The 23,989-nt window shown below is 38.7% G+C and overlaps 2 protein-coding genes across 9 annotated transcripts in view; one reads left to right on the top strand and one right to left on the bottom strand.

The window, feature by feature from the left end:
- The window catches only part of MCF2 (MCF.2 cell line derived transforming sequence), a 125,404-nt gene extending 115,790 nt beyond the window's left edge, over positions 1 to 9,614 (top strand). For 6 of the 8 annotated variants that reach the window (XM_070784608.1, XM_070784606.1, XM_070784605.1 and 3 more), the window contains 3 exons: positions 1,996 to 2,108; positions 3,011 to 3,105; positions 7,920 to 9,614. In XM_070784608.1, the coding sequence (XP_070640709.1) occupies positions 1,996 to 2,108; positions 3,011 to 3,105; positions 7,920 to 7,963 (252 nt within the window). In that variant the 3' untranslated portion in view covers positions 7,964 to 9,614. Of the gene's footprint in view, positions 1 to 469; positions 1,818 to 1,995; positions 2,109 to 2,201; positions 2,298 to 3,010; positions 3,106 to 7,919 lie in introns of those variants that run through there. The other 2 variants (XM_070784607.1, XM_070784609.1) reach the window with 2 other exon arrangements.
- A 7,563-nt stretch (positions 9,615 to 17,177) lies between these two features.
- Positions 17,178 to 23,989, bottom strand: part of F9 (coagulation factor IX) — a 33,994-nt gene continuing 27,182 nt past the window's right edge. Inside the window, exons 7-8 of the mRNA XM_019956229.2 lie at positions 21,382 to 21,496; positions 17,178 to 19,252 (exon numbers count right to left, since the gene is read on the bottom strand). Coding sequence (XP_019811788.1) covers positions 18,705 to 19,252; positions 21,382 to 21,496 — 663 coding nt within the window. The 3' untranslated portion in view covers positions 17,178 to 18,704. The remainder of the gene's footprint in view (positions 19,253 to 21,381; positions 21,497 to 23,989) is intronic.

Genomic DNA, 23,989 nt, shown 5'->3' with positions numbered 1-23,989 from the left:
CAACTGACAGGAGGAGACCGAGGCCCAGAGCTGGTAAGAGATTTGTCCAGAGTTCGTTGTGTAGACCAGTAGTACTCAAACTTTTTAGTGAATTTGCATTTTTCAAAAAAAGAAATGTAGTGAGAAGGGTAGCATGTGAAATATTTTTGCAACCAAAAAAAAAATGAAGACATAAAGGACTTACCTGATGATCCAGGGGCTAGGACTTTGTGCTTCCACTGCAGTGGCACAGGTTTGATCCTTGGTTAGGGAACTAAGGTCTCTCAAGCTGCATGGTGCAACCAAAAAAATTTTTTTTTGCAAATCTATTTAACATCTGACTTCAGAAAAAACAGCTGGATTCTTGTACTGGCATTTGCATTCAGTCTGTTGTGCTATCACACATTTGGTGACCTCTTGAAAATGCCTTAGTAGACTTGTGAGAGGATGAGAATGAAAAAGGCAAATAATAGAACTTTGACTCTTGCAGGCCCTGGGAACCCCCCAACCTTGAGAATCACTGAAAAGAACTTTCATTTCCTGAAGTAACATTATCTGAGGACAGGAGGGGTCATTGTTCAGATGGGAGCAACAAGCCAGGGGAAGCTGGGTGGGGTTTCAATGTTTGCTGTAAATTATGCTCTATGAAGGGACGGTCAAGAACTGAGAAAGCTTTCACTAAGTATTTTTCCAGCTATCATGTCTGAACATAAAGCAAATATGCAAAATTAAAGAATGCTTTCATCTTAGGGGACGGGAATGGAGAAAACCCTAATAGCTCTTCTCCTTTCTCCCATGAATTCCCTGACTTGTGCTACTAAGGAAAATAGATACAAAGATAATACAGTGCATTCTACACCCCTCAATAAAATAACACCCAAACTAAATAGCAAAGCGAGTTGGAATGAGCTATCTTTTAGCCTCACTTTATCAAGTCAAAACCAAGAAATAATGGGTGCTGCTTCCCTTGGAGAAGCCCGAGTCGGAGATGGCTGTCCTGTTTTAATGAAGCTACTCTCTTGAATGGCGAGTAGCTCTTTCCTGCCTGCTTCTCAGCCCATTTGATAAAAATACTGCTCAAAAGACGTTCAGCCCAAGTGATGCGGATAATATTTTCAGGTTAATTCTTTTGGATGTGCAAAGGCTCGATACTGCATAATTCTTTCTTTCCTTTTTTTAAACCTTTTAAATTGTATCTTATATATAATTGGAGGATAATTACAGTATTGTGAATGGTTTCTGCCATATATAGACAACTTTCCTTTTATATTAAAAAAGCATTTTTAATTATGGTACTCTTTTTCTATAAAATCATATATCCAATGTCTAAGATACTGTGCTGGAAAAACTCACATCTCACAATACATTTGGACTCGATTATTATTTCTTCTCTGTCTACCTTGTAACCAAATGCAATCTGTGTGCCTTGGATTATTTAGCTTATTAATGAATTAAGTTAACATTCTAGCTGCAAAATGATTAAGGCCAAGTAAAGCACAGCATTATGGTTTAATATGCTTTTATTGGACTAAGCTTTTGCGCCCATGATTTTTACCTGTGCAAAATGATATGAAGCACAGAAATCCTTTTGGGGACATTTGTAAATCTTTGTTCAGGGCCACTGCCTTTTTTATGTGCCAAGATAATTGTGTTTTATGAGAGTAATTTACAAGTAACAGTATTTAAATACTATTTTCATGCTTTTTTCTGGATTTATGTTTATTATTCATGTAACTTAAATTAATCGGGCTCTGTTATTTTCTGTGTCGTTCACACTGTAATTCTCTTCTCACAAATAAAAATGAATTCTTCAGGTTAAATAAACACATGTTCTGCTGTTTTGTTTTGTTTTTTTTTGCTATCGCAAACTGTTCAATGTTTGTTCCTACAAAGCTGCTGCAGCTAACCACATTTGCCATCGAGGAAAGAGCAAAGTCTTTATGTCACAGAACATGCAGTTATGCAAGTAGTTTTGCATTCAAATTTGTAATGTCATTTTTCAAAACAACCTTACAGTCTCCAGGCAAATATAAAGCCCTAGCAGATTGCAGGAAGAGAGGCTCAGAAGACCTCCTGATTAGAAATGGAGATGTCATTCAGCTTCTCCATGAGGATGCTGAGGGTCGATGGTAGGTGCATTTTCCATGGCTATGTTAACCTTCCCCTGGGGCACACAGATCTCTAATCAGATGTTCTGCTTTACTTGTATCTTTGTTATACAGTCTCAAGAAGCAGAAATATCACATTTCTTATCAGTGTTTCAATTTCATTGCTTCAGCCATGCCTATATAGCTCACTGAAAGGAATGTTAACCTTTGGTGAGTGAAGAATGCTTTGAAAGAATGAAATGCTTTGAGTCTGCATGCTCTTTTGTGGTTTACCTTTGACTCAGATGTTTCACCTGATATACTTGGCTTTGTAACAGCTACAAATCACATTACATTAGGTCAAGTCATTCATTAATTCATCACATGTTTAAATGCCCACTATGTGCCAGGGACCATGTTCACTATTCTACAGCATAGCTGCACTTTGCTTTATTAGTTCAAATACTGACTTTTTAGTCTTATCATTTTGTGCTCATTCATCGGACTTTATATAGCACTCATTGAAAAGATGCTTCTGCCAAATATACTGTTTAATTACAGAGAACCCAAAGCAAGAAGGAAATATTGTTTGGGAGAAGACTGAATGAAACTTCCATAAAGCTTTTGGAAATTTTATATAAAATAATTTTGCCTTCATTGTATCAATAACTTTAACTGAAATGCTACATTGACTGTGTACTCTGACCCTAAAGGTGGAAGAGTGTACACATGAGAGTGAATTAATGATGGATCAGTAATGTAATAGCCTCTTTTGTTAGTAATCTAAGTCCTATGTAGATTACTCAAAGGACTCAAGCATAGTGTCATGAAGGTCTTTGAATACATGCAATAGTTTTGTGAAAATTTGAGCTTCAATGCATTGTATATGTCAATTTTATTACCTTCTACTACCATTATTGGCTACTAATTCACTTATTATTTAGGTTGGTGAAAAATCTAAACAGAAGAAAAGAAGGTCTGATTCCAGGGAACAGTTTGCAGATTTTAATCGGTGACTATAGGTTTCGGAATGCCAAAGGTACAGGTATAATATGAACTGGATTGTATGCTATTTGTTTAAAGCCTAAAAATGTTACAGCTCCACCAAGTGTAATTGGCATAGGATAAGAACCTCTCTGCTCTTTGAAATAAGCTGCAAGTTGACTTATTAATAATTTTCTTTTAATAGTTTTAAATTAATGAATAGAGATGTTTTAAACATGTCGAACTTTTCCCTACAAAATTGATAGGTTTGAAAGGAAAGTTCATATATAGTGCTGCCTTGTAAGAGATCCTTCAGAACTAAATATTGATGATATACTTTTAAGGATCCAGCCTTACTATCCAAGAATGCTTTACCAGTATGTTTTTACTCAGTTTTAAGAGCATATTCTTTCCTTATGGTAGGTTTCTACTGCACTTGTGTATTCATGAACACACATACACAAACACACTCTGTTTTGTGCCCGAGTTAATGTGTGAAGATATTATGAAGCAAGGAGAATGTTCCTTTCTATTAACCATTAGTTAATGTTTAAAAACCATTGGTTAACAACCATTAGCACTTGAAATTTCTGTATACAAACCAATATTCTTATAACATTTTTACCTGATACTCAGCTATTTATACAAAGGCAGCACAAAAAACCCAGACTTGTTTGTGAACAAGATTATTATTATATGTACATATTTCTTTGCATTCCTAGTTTTGGACTTGTATTTGAATTCTAGGTGATATTATCTTGTGTTTAAATGAATCTAACAGGCCAGGAGTAACTAATTTGATTCCAAATTTCATTTATGGCGTGAAACAAAACCTAAGTGTGATAGGATTCACTATAAATATTGGGTCACATGGGAATCCCCAAAATGGAATCTCTTCTTGTTTTTTTGTTTGTTTTTGGTTCTCTCAATCTGGGCCACCTTTCAAAGGTTTTTTGATAATTATTGAATTGCTGAATTATATAGATAATTAGTAATCAGAAGAAGTTGCTAGACCAACAACCTGACCCAATTGGCATTTATTCAAAATCTATACCCAACAACTGTAGAATATACTATTATTTTTAAGTATACATGGAACATTCACCAAGATAGATCATACATTAGATCATGAAAGAAATCTCAATAAATTTCAGAAGATCAGAATCATACAGTCTCAAAAGATATTATGCTAGAAATAGATAATCCCTAAATATTTGGATATTAAATAATACACATGTAAACAACACATGGGACAAAGAGGAAATCACCACAGTAATTATGAATGAAAATGAAATGTGACATATCAAAATTCAGGGATACAGCTCAAGAGGGAGGGAAATGTAGGGAATTGTATAGGTTTAAGTACTTGTATTACACACTTAAAAAGTCAGTATAATTTGCCATATTAACATAATAAAGGGGGAAATTATGTAATCATTTCAGTAGATACAGAAAACCACTTGACAAAACTCCATACACATTCATGATAACAACTCTGACTATGATAGGGATAAAGGGGAAAATGTGTGCTTGTAAAAAACCACAGTTAACCTCATACTTAATGCTAAAATATTGGAAGCTTTTCCCCTTAAGATTGGGAATAAGCCAAGGATATTCATTCTCACCATTTCTATTTAACCGTATACTGGGAGTGTTAGTCGGTGCCATAATTCAAGCTAAAGAGATAAGAAACAAAAGAAAAGAGACAATGTTCTCATGTTTAGCAGATCTTGTTATGTCCAAAACCATTGGAAATCTATACACAAAATGACTCTACTAGAAGTAATAAGTGAATTCTATAAGGCAATGGTATACAAAACCATTATACAAAAGTAAATTGTAATTCTGTATCCTAGTAACAAAGAATTGAAAAAAAGAAATAAAGATACCATTAGTGATTATATAAAGCATAAAATAAACAGGAATAAATCTAACAAATGTCCAAGGCTTCTATATTCAGATGAACAGATAATTGCTGGGATATATTTAAGATGACCTACTGGAAGGAGAGATATACCATGTTGGAAGATTGGAAATGTTATTGTTAAGAAATCCATTGTCCCCAAATTGACAGATAATTCAATCAAAATTTTAGCAAGCCCTTTTGAATAAAAAATAAGACAGGTTTATTATAAAATGGATGGCAAAAAAAAAAACAAACCTAGAACAGAAGAATCTCAAAAATCTTGAGGATTTACATATCTGATTTCAAAACCTACTAAAAGGCTACAGTAGTGAATACAGTGGGTATTGGCTTGCTGCTGCTGCTGCTGTCACTTCAGTCGTGTCTAACTCTGTGTGACCCCATGGATGGCAGCCCACCAGGCTCCCCTGTCCCTGGGATTCTCCAGGCAAGAACACTGGAGTGGGTTGCCATTTCCTTCTCCAATGCATGAAAGTGAAAAGTGAAAGTGAAGTCACTCAGTCATGTCTGACTCCTAGCGACCCCATGGATTGCAGCCTACCAGGCTCCTCCATCCATGGGATTTTCCAGGCAAGAGTACTGGAGTGGGGTGCCATTGCCTTCTCCAGTGGGTATTGGCTTACGTATTGAAAAATGGAATTGAGAAATAGACCCACATATATTAATATATAACTGGTTAATGGGCTTCCCACGTGATGCAGCGGTAAAGAATCTGCCTGCCAATGCAGGAAACAGAGGTTTGATCCCTGGGTTGGGAAGATCCCCTGGAGAAGGGTATGGCAACCCACTCCAGTATTCTTGCCTGGAAAATTCCATGGACAGAGGAGCCTGGCGGGCTCCAGTCCATGAGGTCACAAAAGAGTTGGACACAACTGAGTAACTGAGCACACATGCAGTGTTTAATCAAAGTGTCAGCTGAATGGGGAAAGGAAGGTTGTTTTAGCAAATGGTGCAGGGTATCCACATGAAAAAATGAAGCTCCATCCCTACACCTCACTCCACACACAAAAATTAATTTGAGTGGGCATCATAGACCTAAACATAAAAGCTAGAAACATAAAGCTTCTAAGCATTCATGCCTGTGAGCAGTTAACCATTTCTTTCTTGTATTATACAGGACAGATACAGTGCTAACCATAAAGGAACAGTATCAGACAAAGAAACATTGCACATGCTGAATTGAGCACTTTACCCTTTAAAAATGTGTATGTATTGAAATAAGGTAAAATCCGAGATAGTGACATTTTGCACACTTTCAAAAGCCAAATAGTTGTAATGAATCATATTTTCCCCCCAAATTAACTGATTCCATCTTACACATTAAAGACTTAAGTTCGAAAATAAATAAGACCATCTTTCTGCCAACTGCTTTGTGCTTATTTAAGTCAGTAATGAGAGACAGAGAGAAAAGAAACACATGAATTACTTAAAATACATGCTCAAAGAACTGTGTAAATTAACATATATAAATCATTTTTAACGAAGCATATTTTAAAAGCCAATAAAACTATGAAATAACAGTGCAGTGTATATACTAGAAAATAATGGCTTCTCTTGTACTCAGGTCTCCAAAATTCAAAATTGAAAACACCAAGTGCATTCATCTAACTTCCATATAATATTAGCATTTCTATTCAACATTAGGAACACTCAGTAGATTTTCCATAACTTTTATCATCATCATTTAAATATAGAGCCAGATGTCCTCAAACTTAATTCAGGACAAAGTTAATTACATTCAATTTTAGCTAACTGTAATGCAGGACATGTACAATTACATATTTGATTAGTTTTAATTTGAAATGATTCCATTACTGTAACTAATCACAGTAGATTTAGGGCATATTACCATTCTTTGAAAAGTACATGACAAAACAACTTAAATCTACTTCAAGCCTGTGCTTATTTTTCAGGCAATAAAGGGCTTACCATACATTTGTTGATGTACGTACACTTTATTTGGGGGAAAAAATCACACTATTCTTTCCATTTGTATTTTCTACTTTCTACCATCAGTACACTTTTCACTATCCTTTTCTTTCTTGCAGTGTCATTGGGAGAGTTACATGTAATGGATTGGTATATCATCTGCATTTAAAGCATGCATTACTCTCTTAGTGTGACATGCTACTAGATAAGGTGACATGGTTCCATGTGTCCCTGTTCTCTAGCAAGTTCTGACTTTAGATGTTTTAAAAATATACATTTCTTTCAAGTAACATGTATTTATGACAGATCGAATTAACAAAAATTAATACTTATTGGTAGATTTTGGTTGAATGCTATAATATCATGTGGTCCTGATTGAGATCTATCCTCATATTACATTGCATAGGACAAAATAGTATAATGTGGCCTCCAAAAATAGATTGTATTATGTGTCAGTTAATGGATTAGGAAATGAAAATTGACCACATATGCAACTGTCAACAGCACTTAGGTTTCAAAATATATATTATTTTATTTGTATTCTGGCAAATGGACTGTAAAAGTATTTCTGTGAATTATGTGCTTAACATGTTTCATCTGTATGTACACAGCATAATTCATACAATATTTGTGAAATCTGGTTGTATGTGATGTGAATTGTATTTATTTTGCTTAAATGGCAACCCACTCCAGTGTTCTTGCCTGGAGAATCCCAGGAACGGGAAGCCTGGTGGGCTGCCGTCTATGGGTCGCACAGAGTCGGACACGACTGAAGCGACTTAGCAGCAGTAGCAGCAGCAGTGAAGTTACGCTGTTCGTAAAATAGATGCTTTTTATAAACCATTATGTAACAGAATAACAACTTTCATATTAAAATAAACATCCAAAAGACATCACCTTTGAAATTAGGATGGACCTTTTGAATCCTCACATTTAGTGTTAGAAGTCATAGCACGGGCAACATTTTGGCCTTAAAAGTCACTGGAGTATTAACATCATTCTTCATTATTTTGTAGATGCTGCTCTGAGTAACAAGGAAACTAAGTTCCCCTTGAATTAAAGGAGAATGAATAGACTTTAAAAAATAAGGTTTCCTTTGGAGGGTGAACTAGATTATAGCTCTAGTTCAGTGTTAACAGATAAACAGTACAAGAGTCAGATGATCCTATGCTGCCAATGACATTCACAGAATTTCCTCGGGACTGAGGTGGACTTTGTCGTTCACAGTTTGTGTCAGTCTTGCAAGAAGCCATCTTCACACCCTCCATCCCCTCAGGTGAAAAGTGCAGTGTTATTTTGTTTCCAAGTAGGGTTTTTCATGGCATGTATTCAGATTTCCATCTGAAAACCACATTATCAATTATTCTGAACATTTACAGGCAAAAATTGGGGGGGTAACTTTTCAGTAACAAAATAAAAATCCAAAGAGAGATGAGAGATAATCAGAGATTTTAAACCCCTTTGGTAATTGATAGTTTATTATTTAATTTCATTATCTTTGTGACTTTATTATACCAAAGGGATATGTTCTGAAGGACCTCTTTTGCACTTAGACTGGTATTTAGGGTTGTCAGAGCTGTCTTTGAAAGGCCCAAAGCTAAAAATCCTGCAATTAGGATGTGGAAGTTTACATATTATGCATTGAAATTTAGAATACATCACAGCTTTAAGTTAAATATTAGTATTTGCACAAGAGGTGTTCTTGTAACAAAGCTCTGCTTTCCAGTGTCTTTACTTGCTTTTGAATTTTTTAGAAAAATCTATTCTAGTGCAGGGTTTCATAAGTTATATTGTATTTCTTTGTGTGCCTTTTCTTTAATAGTATATGTATATGTATGGATGTCCTTTTAAATATGTAAACGGTAAGATCACTTGTTTTAAAGCAGAGGCTCAGTTGTTGCATGCAATGTTGAACTTAGGCTTGGAGTATTTTGTATTATGGGCCACTGAAGTCAGTGGTTTGAAATTGCTGCCTTTTGAATCATGGATCGTGAGTTTTACTATCAAGTTGGCATATTAGGTGCATGGTTTTTGATGACTGGTTTTACAAAAAATAACACAACTATATAATACACAAATTATTTATCTTTTAAAGTAGTTTTGTGTATTATGTCAAATCATAGTTTGTTTCAATGGTATCATTTGATGTAACCATTTATATGACAAACCAATTGTATTTTATTCAAAGGCACCTGTAAATTATAAATCTTCTAATGTCCAATTGCTAGAATTTGTGATGGCTGATTTATAACTAACTCATGAAACTGTCCATATGTTTGATATTTCACTTGATTAATGCTCCTGAAACAACAACAAAATATTAAAATACACTTACTTTGTTTGCTGATCCTGTGGCTAGAAGATAGAGTTAGGAGTGAAAACCTTCGAATAATGGTGCCCCTCTGCACAAAACATTTAATTTTCGTGGTATTAAAATAAGGATTTTAATCATTTAAGAAAATACTGAGTTCTATAGATTCAAACATACAGTATAGCCTTTTAATGTTTTAATCACTGGACAATGAATGCTATATTTGTACATGTATTTGTATATGTAACTGCACTGTATTGATTTTATTGGACTTATGTGTGTTACTATGAAACATAGCAGCAATTTCCCTTTAAGTCTTTGAATTTTAATTACATTATAAATATACTAAAAATGTTAATGTACTTGCATTAATTCCACATTAAAAATATCCAACCTTAAACTCGTATATTTTTTTCATTTAATATCATTGAAAAAGCTTTTCCTTTCTTTTTTTTTTAAATTGAAGTATAGTTGACTTACAATATTGTGTTAATTACTGCTGTACAACAAAGTAATTCAGTTATATACACACACACATATATATTTTTTTCCATTATGGTTTATCTTAAGATATTGAATACAGTTCTCTGTGCTATACAGCAGAACCTTGTTTATCCATTCTATATATAAAAGCTTACATCTGCTAACCCCAACCTTGCACTCAGTCCCTCCCCCAAGTCCCTCCCTGCTTGGCACCCCCAGTCTCTTCTCTAATCCATTATTCTGTTTCTGTTTCATAGATAGGTTCATTTGTGTCATATTTTAGATTCAACATACAAGTGATGTCACGTGGTATTTGTCTTTCTCTTTTTGACTTCACTTAGTGTGATAATCTCTAGTTGCGTCCATGTTGCTGCAAATAGCATTATTTCACTCTTTTTAATTGCTAAGTAATATTCCATTGCCTATATGTACCACATCTTCTTTATCCAGTCATCTGTCAATGGACATTTAGGTTGTTTCCACGTCTTGGCTGTTGTGAATAGTGCTGCTATGAACATAGAGGTGCATGTATGTTTTTGAATTATGGTTTTGTCCTGATATGTGCCCAGGAGTGGGATTGCTGGGTCATATGCTAACCTATTTTTAGTTTTCTGAGGAACCTCCATACTGCTTTTCACAGTGGCTGTGCCAACTTATGTTCCCACCTACAGTATAGGAGGGTTTCTTTTTCTCCACACCCTCCCCAGCATTTGTTATTTGTAGACTTTCTATGATTGCCCTTCTGACTGGTGGTACCTCATTGTAGTTTTGATTTGCATTTGTCTAATAATTAGTGATATTGAACATCTTTTTATGTGCCTGTTGGCCATCTATATTTCTTCTTTGGGGAAATGTCTATTTGGGTCTTCTGCCCATTTTTGAATTGAGTTTTTCTGGTTGTTGTTATTGTTGAGTTGTGTGAGCTGTTTGTATATGCTGGAAATTAAGCCCTTGTCTGTTGCATCGTTTGCAAATATTTTCTCCCATTCTATAGGTTGTCACCATTTTGTTTATGGTTTTCTTTGCTTCACAAAAGCTGATAAGTTTGATAGGTCCCATTTGTTTATTTATTTTTTAATTTCTATTGCCTGGAGGGAGTGACCTAAGAAAACATTGGTATGATTTGTCAGAGAATAGAAAACTCCTTTCCTTTCATTTATAGGTGATACACTAAAGACACCATAATTATTTTGAGTTACTTGCTTACCTTCACTTTTGTCATAACGTTGTAATAAATAAAGAAAATGAGCTCAATGATAGACAAAATACCATACAACAAAGAAAACCCAGAAACAGAGTCTTATATGTATGTTATTTGCTGTATTGATGGATGTAGCATTGCATGTGGGGAAATGAGAGACAGTTTAATACATAGTGCTAGGAAAGTTGTAAAAGCATGTTTACTTGTAGCCTTGCTTCTCTGAGAGAAACAGAGACATCTAACCAGACCTAGGGTAAAATATTTTGCTCAAAAAGTTTCTTTACCCAGATCTGTAGGATGGCAGTACATGAGGTTTCAGGGGTTAGATAGCCATAGTTGTGAGAGGGTATTTCCACACACTGAAAAAAATCTGCTTCCATTTGATGAAGACCAAGGAAAGCTGGAAAGCATCTAGATACCCACAGTTGTTTTATGAACTGTTGATTTTGCAAAGGGCTCTTAGCTGGGTTTGCTAGACTTAATCTTTTCCACAGCCCATTAGGGAGTTAGAACTTATGCATTAATATAGAAAGAGAATCAAAACCTATCACATTGGTTTGGTTGGGTTGTTTTAGTTGTTTTAATGACTATCCCATCACATATTCAGCTATTTCTTTTGGCCTTTAAATTTGTTTTTAGCTTTTTTGAGGAAGCACCAGCAGTGAACTGCTTAATCAAACATGTAATTCATCTTCAAGAACTCCCTGAAAATTAAAATGTGTGTTCAAGTTTTTATTTATGCATTGGCTGAGGAATAAGTATTGGGCTGACCAGAAAGTTTGTTCAAATTTTTCTGTAAGAACTTAAGGAAAAACTTGAACGAACTTTATGGCCAACCCAATATTATTGTTGACATTTCCACAGTTACATATGAATCTCACAATATACAGTATGTAGTTGTTATAAAAGACTTCCCAACTTCTAGGCTATGGTATTCTCTTCAGAAGAGAGAAAATTTAAGAGTATATTTTTGAAAGTATAAGAGAGTATGAGAAATGCTCCACTTGAAGAGAAATTAGGTCAGTGATTTTGTTTGAGGTTTAGTCAGAAATCAATCCAGTTTCACTTAACAGACTTTCTCTGAGAAAAATGCTTGTTATTAGTAGGTATTAGAACACAGGAATGGTCTTCCCTTAGGAGCAGTAGACTCCAGAGTGCTCAGTGAATCAAGTCTCAAGCAATTAATTGTCAAAACAAGTCATTTTTATTACATTTCAGTACACTTACCCTTTGTTGATTTGGGATGATCAGTTTGTAGTTGGTCTTATGGGGTCTGCTCAAGGACAGCAAGCAAACCAACCAACCAATGTTACAGATAAAACTAAACCCTTAATATCATTCAAAAGGAAATTAATAGAAGTGACAATTGGATTTTTTTTTAAATTCTCTTTAGTTCAAAATGTATTTTCTATGTTAAAGCTCAAGACATAACTCAAGTCTAAAATTTTCCTTTAATAGAGTCACAGATGTAGAGAGCAAACTTAGGGTTACCAAGGGTGAAAGGGGGGAATGGGATAAACTGGGAGATAGAGATTGACATATATATACACTAATTATGTGTAAAATAAGTAACTAATAAGAACCTGCTGTATAGCACAGGGAACTCTACTCAATACTCTTTAATGGCCTATATGAGCTATATGGGAATAGAATCTTAAAAAGAGGATATATGCATATGTATAACTGATTCACTTTGCTTACTAACAACATTGTAAGGCAAGTATACTCCAGTAAAAATTAATTTAAAAATTTTAAAAGTTTTCCCTTGTACTTGATGAGAGGCTACCTTTTAATCGTTGATCACCTCATTTCACATATGTGAATTCACCATTAAATTCTGAAGTAAATGTATACAAAATAGGACTAATAATGTGTATTGAGAACAGCCCATGAAGCTGGACTTTGTGAAAAAGGTAAATGAAACTTTCCTTAAGCCCAAAGCAAATAAAATGTACACTGCTTCAAAGATACGTTTCGTCTAAGTATTCATGAGATAGACTCACTAACTCAGTTACTCCCAATATAACCAAACAAACAAAACTCAGGCTGGAGAATAAATTAAAACATCATAATAGAAAAGAGGAGCAGGGTAGAGTGAAAATCAGAAAGATCTGAAGCATGAAAAGAACGTGATGTGCTGAGAATTATCTTAGTGAATATTTTTTTTATCTCAGTTTGATAGTGAATGTGCTCTTTTACATGGCAAGCTACAAGAACAAATAAAATAAGTGAACTTTAACTTCTCAACCATAACAAAAATGACTTGGAAAAATCCTAGTGGATGTTTTGGAATCTAATATTAGAAGCTAAAGTGGTCTCTTTACTGACCTTGGGGAAGACAAAGCTACACTTATAGATTTAGAGCTAGTTTCAAAATACCTGAATTCAATGCAAAACAGCCATTTTACATATGAGAATTTGTAGCTTTAAAATCTGCTTGTGTTCCTCAAAATACCAAGTGTTGGAAAGGATGTGAAACAAGAACTCCTACATGATGTTACTGGCACATAAATTGGTACAACCCTTTGATGAACAGTTTGCTAATACCAAATAAAGTTGAAGTAAATGCTGTATAGCTTAGCAATTCCACTCTGAAGTATCTACCCCTGGGAAACACTGACACATGTGCTCAAGGAGCTCAAGACTATAACCACGGGCCTAAGGCTAATCTGTTTTACATTTCCTAGAAAGTAATGATACCGCCTCTCATAATCCTTGGAAGGACATGAATGTAGGCATTCTATTTATCTGTCTCTTTTTCTATGGCATATTCCCTGTGTTCAGGGTGAATTTCTCATTCTTACCCTAGATGACTGTGTTTTGCTTTGATGTGGTCAGTAATAGGTTGTTTTTCTGCCATTTCATTTATCCATTGGTTCATTAATTTAACAAGCATGCACTGAGTTTCTCGGGGCTTCCCAGATAGCGCTAGTGGTCAAGAACCCGCCTGCCAATGCAGGAGACAAGAGATAGGACTTCGATCCCTACGTCAGGAAGATCCCCTGGAGAAGGGCATGGCAACCCACTTCAGTATTCTTGCCTGGAGAATCCCCATGGGCAGTCCATAGGGTTGTAGAGTTGGACATGACTGAAGTGACAATGTGCTGTTTCTCAGAGACCTAGTGTATTCTTAATTTGGCTACTTACTTTCGAGCTGAGTTTTAATATCGTGAAAATGCATGCTTATTTTTGTCATATATTCCAAGAGGAAAACAGATTTTTATATACAGATCTTCACTAAAGCATGTCATGTGTAAATCCTGGGACCCTTTTAGCTTTATGAGGTCAACACCTGAGCCACTACATGATTATTGATTTGCAGAAGCTATCTACGACAGCATGCTGGAAGCATCAGCAAGTTTTTATAGATTAGGATCTCATATTTAACATTGCGAAGAAGCAACGTTTTGAAAAGAAGTCCTTGGAATCAGGAATATCCCTGTACCTATTTCCATCCTTCTCTAACCAAGAGGTAACTCTCTGGGACAGGGTAGGGATCAGGATGGGGGGAAAAAGAGGTCAGTCTCCTACCAGGGTGAAATGATCTGGCCAGGAGTTCAAAATATTACTTTCATTCTGTGACAGGTCCTCAGCTCTGTTCTAGAAGTAATTGCCTCTTTATCTATAACAAAGTTTCTGCCTGCTGTTTTTCCCTTCTGATAACCTTATCCCTACTAGAGGCTGAAATTAACTGGAAATCTCTAGGCAAGCCATAACCCCACAGACACAGTGGAAACAGTCTACCTTGAAAGTACTCTTTGAGAAAATGAGTAATCTGGATACTTGGCTTGGTTGGAAAGGACAGGGGTCCCAGGCCAAGTTTTTTGCCTGCTGTAACTTCAGCAGTCTCCATAGTTTCCAGAACATGATTTTTGTGGCTTTAACCATGAGATCCCCCACCCCCCACCCCCAGTTTTTATTTTGTATTAATCCACTGACCCTAACATTCTTTTTTTAATCCTGAGATTTCTAAATGGCATCAGCCTCAGATTCAAAAAGAGCCCTGAGTGCTTTGCTCAGACAGGCCTGTCAGCTGCTGAAGTCTGTTTCCCTTGTCACCCAGGACTGTATGGCATTGTTAGCACCCCAGCTTCGGCTGGCTTTTGAAGCCTTCCTTCAGCTTTCAAACAACAACTTCTGCAGTAGCCTGCTGTCTTGGCGTGCTGCCTATGTTTTACCCCACACGGTTGCAATCAATCGAGCTGAAATGTTTCCGGGATGACTGTGTGCCAGATGACAGTGATCAACTTGCTGTGGAAGTCAAATGTCACACCTGGTAGGCCCAGTTCTCTCAGCTTGGCTAAAAGCCAGACACCAGCACTGCAGGTTCACTCCACAGGTGCTACCCTGAGTCCAGGACTGCGGTTCCAGTTTGTTATTGGACGGCCACTTTGCCTTCCCTGCTGCCCGATGGTCTTGTTGATTTGGTCACTTGTTTGTCAATTAGAGCATCACTAATAAGAATTTCAGGCAGTGTTCAGTCCCAGGTTTGCTGAAAGGGTTTCCACCAATGCAGAATGCCCCCCGCTGCCCTAAAAACACAGACAAAGCTCTAATTGAAAGCACTTCCATGTGCTTTTCACATGTGGAAAGTACTTCCACATGTGAAGTGGAAGACCTGGGTCTGGCCTTATCTTGGCCTCAATTTCCTCATCTGTTAAATGGACAGAGTGATTTGGATGGTGTCTAAGGGCCCTTGCAGCTCCGACTTTCTTAGATTGGACTGTCAGCTTTCAGAAGTGGTTTAAGAATTATAATTAAGCAATTTTGTGAACTGGTCTGTCACAGTTCAGTAAAGTAAAGGAGAAAACCTTTCTCCCTTGGCAGAGAAAATTGGACATTTTGTTCCTGTCACCATTTAGCAACTAATATTCAAAAGAACCCAAAACAATCATACTTAAACAGCAACTTGAAATGACTGCACTACATTAACACACTTTTCTCCACTCAGCAAGAGTTCTATTTTAACCTGTCACTTCCAATATTGCAGCAGCATGTTTCAGCCCATTTAGACTAAGTAACTACAGCGATTTTGAAAGCATTAATCATTCTTATATGGCGACTGTAAATGCTCTAGGTAGAATCTAGCGAGGGCCTGGCTCCAAAGCTCTTAGGTGGGCTTAAAGGCCCCAAATGTTTACTGGCAGCAACATGCCTCAGGTGGCTCTTAAAGAATGCAGTCATTTTTGAACTCAGGGGATAAAAGACTGTGGCTCGAGACTGGTGGGCCCAGGAGCTCCTCCCTCTGCCACAGGGAAGACCAATCACAGGAAGTGTAAGACCACGTCCCCATTGCTCTCTTTGTAAAGGGTGGTCTCCATGGCAACAAGGCCAGTGGCTCTCTTTCACTGATCGCAGAGCGCTGGGGCTACAGACCTTGCTTCCTTCAAATGTGAAGTAACACGTTTCCATACATGAATCAGTGTCCTACTGAAACCTAAGGTGGATAATCACAGTGTCTCCTCTCTCCTTTAGCCAACAATAAGCCAAATTGATTTCTTTTGTTTGTTCATGAAACCTTAATGGTAGGCATTATTTTTATTTAAGTTTGGCCTCTTCTGATATTCAATACAAGAGTAATTCCTATTGTGGGATAAACATGGATTCAGATTTAGCTAACATTTACTGAGGAACTATTGTGTAGTTGCATAGTAGACAACAAGGCAATTCACATACATTATTTTAGTTAACTCACAAACTATATAAATGTGAACTCAAATGTAATAAACACTATTGGAGGTTGGCATACAGTAATCACTCCTTGAATATTTATTGACTAAAAGAATGGAAGAACGTGAACTCACTGACTATCACAAGGTCAACAAGGGCCCTTGGAGAGCATCCTGTCAAACTCTATCATTACATAATGCAGAAGTCAAGGCACAAAATGTAGAGTGACTAGGACTTCCCTGGTGGTCTAGTGGCTAAGACTCTGTGCTCCCGATGCAGGAGACATGGGTTTGATCCCTGGTCAGGGAGTAAGACTTGACATGCTGCAACTAAGACCTGGCACAGCCAAGTAAATAAAAATCTCTTTTTAAAATGTGGAATGACTTATCCAAGGCCATATTCACAAATATTTAGACTCAATTCTGTTCTGTGTGGATCCAGACCACTGTCCTCACCAGGACACAGCACACACTGCCTCCCATGAAAGCTGCGTGACAACAGAGCATCAAATCTCTGCTGTGTCATATGGCATTTGGATGCATTCTTTTGAGTGTCCTGCCAAATGTAGTATTTAGGAGCCCTTTCTTTGAATGATTCAACAAAAAACACTTTTTGAGGAATTGAAAACTACATTTATTGATATTTGTATTTTAAAAACTCAAGGAAAAAAGGGATTAATGAGAGTAAGTTGAAATAAATCAGCAAGTGTGAGGCCTGGATGGGGGTAACATGTGGGCAGGGGCAGCAGCAGATTGGTTGGGTCAAAGTGGTCCAAAACATGGTGTTGTCAGTAGTTTCGCATGTAATCACATGCAGGGTAAATTATTCACATCAACCAAATTAATGAAAAGCCAAGGTGTGAATCAGAACATCAATTTAACTCACAAAGGGAAATAGTCTAATAGATCAAAATATTGATGTGATTGATTGATATATCGGGTGGTCAATAACCCTCTAGAGAATATAATATAGAAGGCCTAATTATAATAATAAAAAAAAAAGTGGTCTGGTGAGCATGGAACCAGCAAAAGGGAGTTTGCTGGCTCATGGGAACGATACATGTCTGTAAGCCTGGTGCAGCCCTCTCCACTGTAGCGATATGCCAGTTGAGGAGGCATGATGCTCGTGTTTTCTGGTCTGAGCAATTTCTTCCTTAGCCATGAACAACACTGGAGACACACCAATGAGTTTTCTTGAAGACACTATTCGCTCTACTTGCAAACTGACTGTCAACTCACCTGGCTATATGTCTGTTTTCTTGGTTATAATAACATGCCCGTTTGCCTTCATGGAACCATGTTTAGTCAAACCTCCATAACAACACAATTACAAGTCCATAGGAAACTACTCTGATGGGTCATTCCTTCCATTATGTATTATTTTAATAATGTGACTGTCTGAGAGGAACTTTTCCTCCAAGATCAGGCACCTTACTTTATCTCTGTGTGATGAAAAGGTTGCCCAAGACCAAACTGAGAGCAAGTCTGGGTTTGATAGGTGCACAGCAATAAAACAGTACAACGCTTCCTTTCCCTCCTTTAATGCCTATGTAGGGAAAAGGGGAGAGAAAGAGAAAAAGTGATTTGGGCATTAGGAGGTGGAAAGGATAAAGGATGCAGGAATAAGGATATTGAAAAAGAAGTAGTGTTTCCCATGACTTTTAATCTCTCAGCTGCTCCTGTGTTCTTCCTGAATGAATGTGGGGCTGGCCTTATGATGGACTAGACCAAGTATCCTGGATACAGATCCAATAAATTTTAACTTGGTGGGGGGATGTTAGAAAGATCTGGCATGTGGAATGCTGCTAAGGACAGAGAAGCAGTGAGTTGCTCCGCTGGAGAACTACAATGCCTGATGGGCAGGATGAAGAACTTAACTTCACAATTTGGTCAAGGGCTGGACCTGAAGGAATGGCCACAATTTCCCACCACAGTATGTTTCTCTAGTGATTACATTTTCTTATCTACTTATTCTAGTAAAATATGAAGTCTAGCTAGACTTCTCCCCATAAAGAGAAAAAGGAATATTCATAGAAGGTATACACTCAAATCTAAAGAGATGGGAAAGTGATTAGTTAGTAAAGGACCTTGTCCATGTTCAATTCCAAATATGTCAGCCTTGGAAATACATTTTTCTTTATGTGAGCTTTGTTTTTTCCTTAATCCAGTTGACATACCGGGACACCTTGGTATATATGCCATATTTTCCTTTCATTGCACACTCTTCACCCCAGCTAATAATTCCAGTTAAGAAACTGGTACCTTCCACTTCGGTAACATGGGGTCCCCCACTGTCTCCTTGGCATGAATCTTTACCTCCCTCATGGTAGCCAGCACAGAACATGTGACTGTAGATGCTGAACTTTGTGGATCGAAGACACGTGGCTCGGTCAACAAGTGGAACTTTCAGGTACTGGAGAATTGAGGCTGACCTCCCTCTGTTGAAGACTTTGCCCCAGCCACTCACATAACCATAACCAAATTTAAGGAAGATGTTCGTGTAGTCCCTGTCAGCAATGCAAATAGGGGTTACATAGCTATTTAGCTCTAAGGGTTCATCCAGCTCCAGGAGGGCAATGTCGTGGCTGTACTTATTAATAGATGCGTTGTAGCTGTGGTAAGGAATAGCACGGATCACATTTCGCTTTTGCTCTGTAGGTTCTGGCTTCTCGGTGTTATGCTCACCTATAGAAAATAAATGTCTTTTTGAGCCACAGTCTCTCCCACAAAGAAACACATTTTCCAAGTGTCCATCTAGCATCACTTCCTTGTGGTGGTTTAGTCACTCAGTTGTGTCTGACTCTTGGGACCCCATGGGCTAGAGATCACCAGGCTCCTCTGTACCTGGGACTTCCCAGGCAAGAATACTGTAATGGGTTGCCATTTCCTTCTCCAGGGCATCTTCCTGACCCAGGGATCGAACCCCAGTCTCCTGCGCTACAGGCGGTCTCCTGCATTGCAGGTGGATTCTTTACTGACTGAGCCACCAGGGAAGCCCCTGTCCTTAGCTGGCAGCTTATATTCACCCACTGAAAATAAATTTCTCTTCGGTCACATATCACCTTTCACATAAAGAAGCAGATTCTTCAAGTGTCCACTTGGCAGCATTGAATTATCTGCCAATCAAGTGTCAAATACCTTATTCTTGTATTGTTACGATTTTGGTAAAACTTATTTGAGGGCCAATGCATACTTTTCAGAGCAAAAAGCCATTCAGGACCATCAGATAGATGGATCTGTTTACCCATGCTGTTTATAAGTCTCATCCTGTTCACAGGTGATAATGAATTGACTTGTTATGAATTATCTTCAGTTCAGTTCAGTCACTCAGTCATGTCTGTTTGCGACCCCATGGACTGCAGCACATCAGGCTTTCCTGTCCATCACCAACTCCTGGAGCTTGCTCAAACTCATTCCCAATTTCAAGGATTTGGACTGCTTTTTTTGAGTACAGATAATACATTCATTTAGTATTCATTCAAATGTCAATTGAGGGCAGGTTACAGCTTGTGCCAGGGGTAAGGATACAAGCACCAGTGATATGACATGGCTTTTGCAAAGGCTCAGTCTGGGGGGGAAATGGACACATCAATAGATAAGTATATTTGCACTGAGATGAGTGCTAGTAAAGGTCTGCCAAAAGAATGATGCAGAGGGATTTCCCTGATGGTCCAGTGGTCAAGAGTCCACCTTCCAATGCAGGGGGCTCGAGTTTGATCCCTGGTTGGGGAACTATCTAGGTTGGTCATAACTTCCCTTCCAATAAGTAAGTGTCTTTTAATTTCGTGGCTGCAATCACCATCTGCAGTGATTTTGGAGCCCCCAAAAATAAAGTCTGATGCTGTTTCCACTGTTTCCCCATCTATTTCCCATGAAGTGATGGTACCAGATGCCATAATCTTCGTTTTCTGAATGTTGAGCTTTAAGCCAACTTTTCTACTCTCCTCTTTCACTTTCATCAGAGGCTTTTTAGTTCCTCTTCACTTTCTGCCATAAGGCTGGTGTCATCTGCATATGTGGTGTTGGAGAAGACTCTTGAGAGTCCCTTGGACTGCAAGGAGATCCAACCAGTCCATCCTAAAGGAGATCAGTCCTGGGTGTTCACTGGAAGGACTGGTGCTGAAGCTGAAACTCCAATACTTTGGCGACCTCAGGCGAAGAGTTGACTCATTGGAAAAGACTCTGATGCTGAGAGGGATTGGGGGCAGGAGGAGAAGGGGACGACAGAAGATGAGATGGCTGGATGGCATCACCGACTCAATGGACATGAGTTTGAGTGAACTCCGGGAGTTGGTGATGGACAGGGAGGCCTGGCATGCCGTGATTCATGGGGTCGCAAAGAGTCAGACATGACTGAGTGGCTGAACTGAACTGATCTGAACTGGTGAACTAAGATCCCACATGCTGTGTGGTGTGGCCAAAAAATAATAATAAAAAGTAAGGATGGAATATGTTGGATTTTGAAAAGATGGCCTCTCTACCACTAGTTCAACTTATTTGGCAATGATCTTAATAGACTCTAGTAAAATATGATATGGGCTTCCCTGGTGGCTCAGTCGGTAAAGAATCTGCCTGCAATGCCGGAGACGGGGGTTCAATCCCTGGGTCAGGAAGATTCCCTAGAGAAGGAAATGGCAACCCACTCCAGTATTCTTGCCTGGGAAATCCTGTGGACAGAGGAGCCTGGCAGGCTACAGTCCATGGGTCACAAGAGTTGGACGTGACTTACCAACTAAACCAACACCCAAATGATTTAGCAGTCATATAGAAGATCTAGGGCTGTTGCAAACAATTACCATCCCTTGTTTATTTACCTGCAACAACAGTAATTTTAACACCAGGCTTGATGCAGTGGGCTGCAGTTACAACCCATTTTTCATTAACGATGGAACCTCCACAGAATGCAGCAATTTCACCATGCAAAAGGACCTGTGGAAACAAAATGATGAATCTTACTACATAATATATTTGATCTACAACAACAACAACAAAACACGTGTGCTGTTGAGAGGAGTGAGCAAAAAGTTGGCTTCTAGGTGCTGGCTGAAGTGGAGTGTTTCTGGCAAGTGTCAGTTTTGAAGATGTCTTAGTGTTCCTGGAGCACAATCAAAAAAGCCATTTCTGAAACTGTCTTGAAGAGAATGAGTAGTGATAGCCAGTGAGCAGTGATAGCCAGGGGGAGTGCTAGAAGAGGCAACTAGGAGGAAATAGCTTCTTTGGATGATGTGGGGTCCTTGGATTTCTTTTCCAGGCAAGTCAGGTTCTCTGATAGCATAAATTGCTTCTTGGGGATATGGCTGGTACATTCAGAAACGCACTGACTTGACTCCTGGAGATCAAGTGATTACTGTGTCTCCTGTCCATGCACGAGGAAATCTGCTTGCCATAGAGCATTTGAAAGAAAAACTACTGACTTTTCCAGGAGATCTTTTCAAGCCCTTTCTCAACAAGAATGATATGAAATGAGACTTAATGGCTGTGCTATGCCCATTCAGGCAGGGGGCAACAGCCAAACTTGTGCACTCCTTCCGGTCTCCCCCCTACTATCTCCACCTCCCCTCACTGGATCTGTATGCTGCCCTGTCCTAAAAGATCTACTAAGCTATGTTTGATTTGGGGACAGAGATGTTTGAGCACTACCTTGAGCCTGGGTGTGATTAGATAAGAGGCCAATCCATTCTTTCATCTACACATTCATCATATAACCAGAGTGGACTACGGATATTTTCACCACCTCAATGTCTAGATCAACTTGGAGAATTTTCACTTCCTGTGTATGCAAGGGCTTTGGTCCACCTCTTCAGGAAGAAAGCTGGGAAGTGTGAACACTAGAGGGCACACTCAACATTTGGTAAACCCTTTGTGGGTACTGCTGCCCTTTTACTGAAGCACACACAGCCTCAGGCATAAGCCCATTCATAATAAACTAGGAAAAAGGGGTGGCCACTCCTTTCCAGTGTGAGTCTGAGAAGGTCCCTGGGGGCATATTCTAGTGAAGATGCTTTTTGTCCTGAATTCTGTTTATTGAACCCTGGCTAATCCTAGACACTAAAGCACTAGCCTCCCACATGGAGACCTATGGGGCTGACTCATTGCAAGCCTCTGACCCTCTTTTCTAAACACAGGTTTCCCTCTCATTCTAGCTGTCGTTTTTCATGTTGAAAAATAAAAATATAGGAAAACTCACACAACATAATAAACACCAGTTCACCCACTGTCCAGACTCAACAATGATCTTAATTTTTTTTTGAATCTGTCTTGCTCACTATGGACAAATCATTGTGCTAAGTGTTTCATGTACATTTAATACTCACAACACTTTGTGGAGTGACACATCCATACAGATGAGCAAACCGAGGTTTAGACATGCAGTTAGTTAAGATTAGTTAGTGGTGAGGCTTCTAAGCACCCAGTATTTCTCCTAGTGTGCTTGGTGGACCAATTGCATCTGGGGTGCTTATAAAATGCAGCTTTGGGAGCCCACCCAGATTTCATCAGAATATTTCCTGCGTGAGATAGGAGAAAATGCAGATCGCCAGAATATCCTTATGCATAATTAGATTCGAGAAATTCTGTTTCAGAATTTCCATGGCTTGGTGACCTTTATGTTTTAAAAGTGATTACTCCAGAAGGAGCTGGCTACATAATTTGCAGGGCTTGTTGCAAAATGAAAATGCAGGTCCCCTTGTTCAAGCTAGGAAAAATTGTCATGGAAGATACTAAAATAAAACAGTTTTGCTTTTTTTCTGTGGTCTCTCACAACCTATCATGGTGTTGTGAATTTACTATTTAAAGTTGGGCTCCCTCATGTGTGGGGTATAGCCACTGGGTGAGCACAGGCACTCACAGGTGCCCAGGGGCACTGAACAGGCATTCACAAATGCAGCTCTCAGCTGCCAGGTCCCCTCTCCCACCAGCCCTGTGCTGGTGCTCTGGTGCCATCTTCCCTTCCCACTGGTTCACTGAAGCCATCAACAGCCAATGGTGACTCCCAGGGGATTTCAACTTGCATGTCAGGATATGTTCAGTTCCTGGAATGAAGGGAGGCAAGAGGTTTGCCCCCGTTACTCCCCCTCCAAATGTGCTAGGACGGATTTCTGGCCATGTGAGATGCCATGTAGTCATGCCCCTTCCTCAAATGGCATAGAGTCTGGGCACCCAGCTTCAACTCTCTGTGTGCCTATGCTGGAGGAGGATGACAACAGTAGCTGCTGGCAGTGAGGAGGGGGCATATGGCAGTGTGCCAAAAGTTGGCGGTGGCATGGTCATTGGGCGGCTGGGGAAAGGGAAGACAGAGCTAGCCAAGGCACCAGAGGACAGAGGAGAGGGAGGTCAAGAGTCCACCCCTGCGTGGTACTGAGAGGTGAGCCTGCAATGACTTGAGGTTCCAGGTTACCAGAGCATGCATGCTCCACTGTCTCA

Source organism: Bos indicus, chromosome X (genome assembly GCF_029378745.1).
Source record: "Bos indicus isolate NIAB-ARS_2022 breed Sahiwal x Tharparkar chromosome X, NIAB-ARS_B.indTharparkar_mat_pri_1.0, whole genome shotgun sequence".
NCBI lineage: Eukaryota > Metazoa > Chordata > Mammalia > Artiodactyla > Bovidae > Bos > Bos indicus.
The sequence above is the reverse complement of the archived record's forward strand: the minus strand, read 5'-3'. Positions and strand labels throughout refer to the sequence as shown.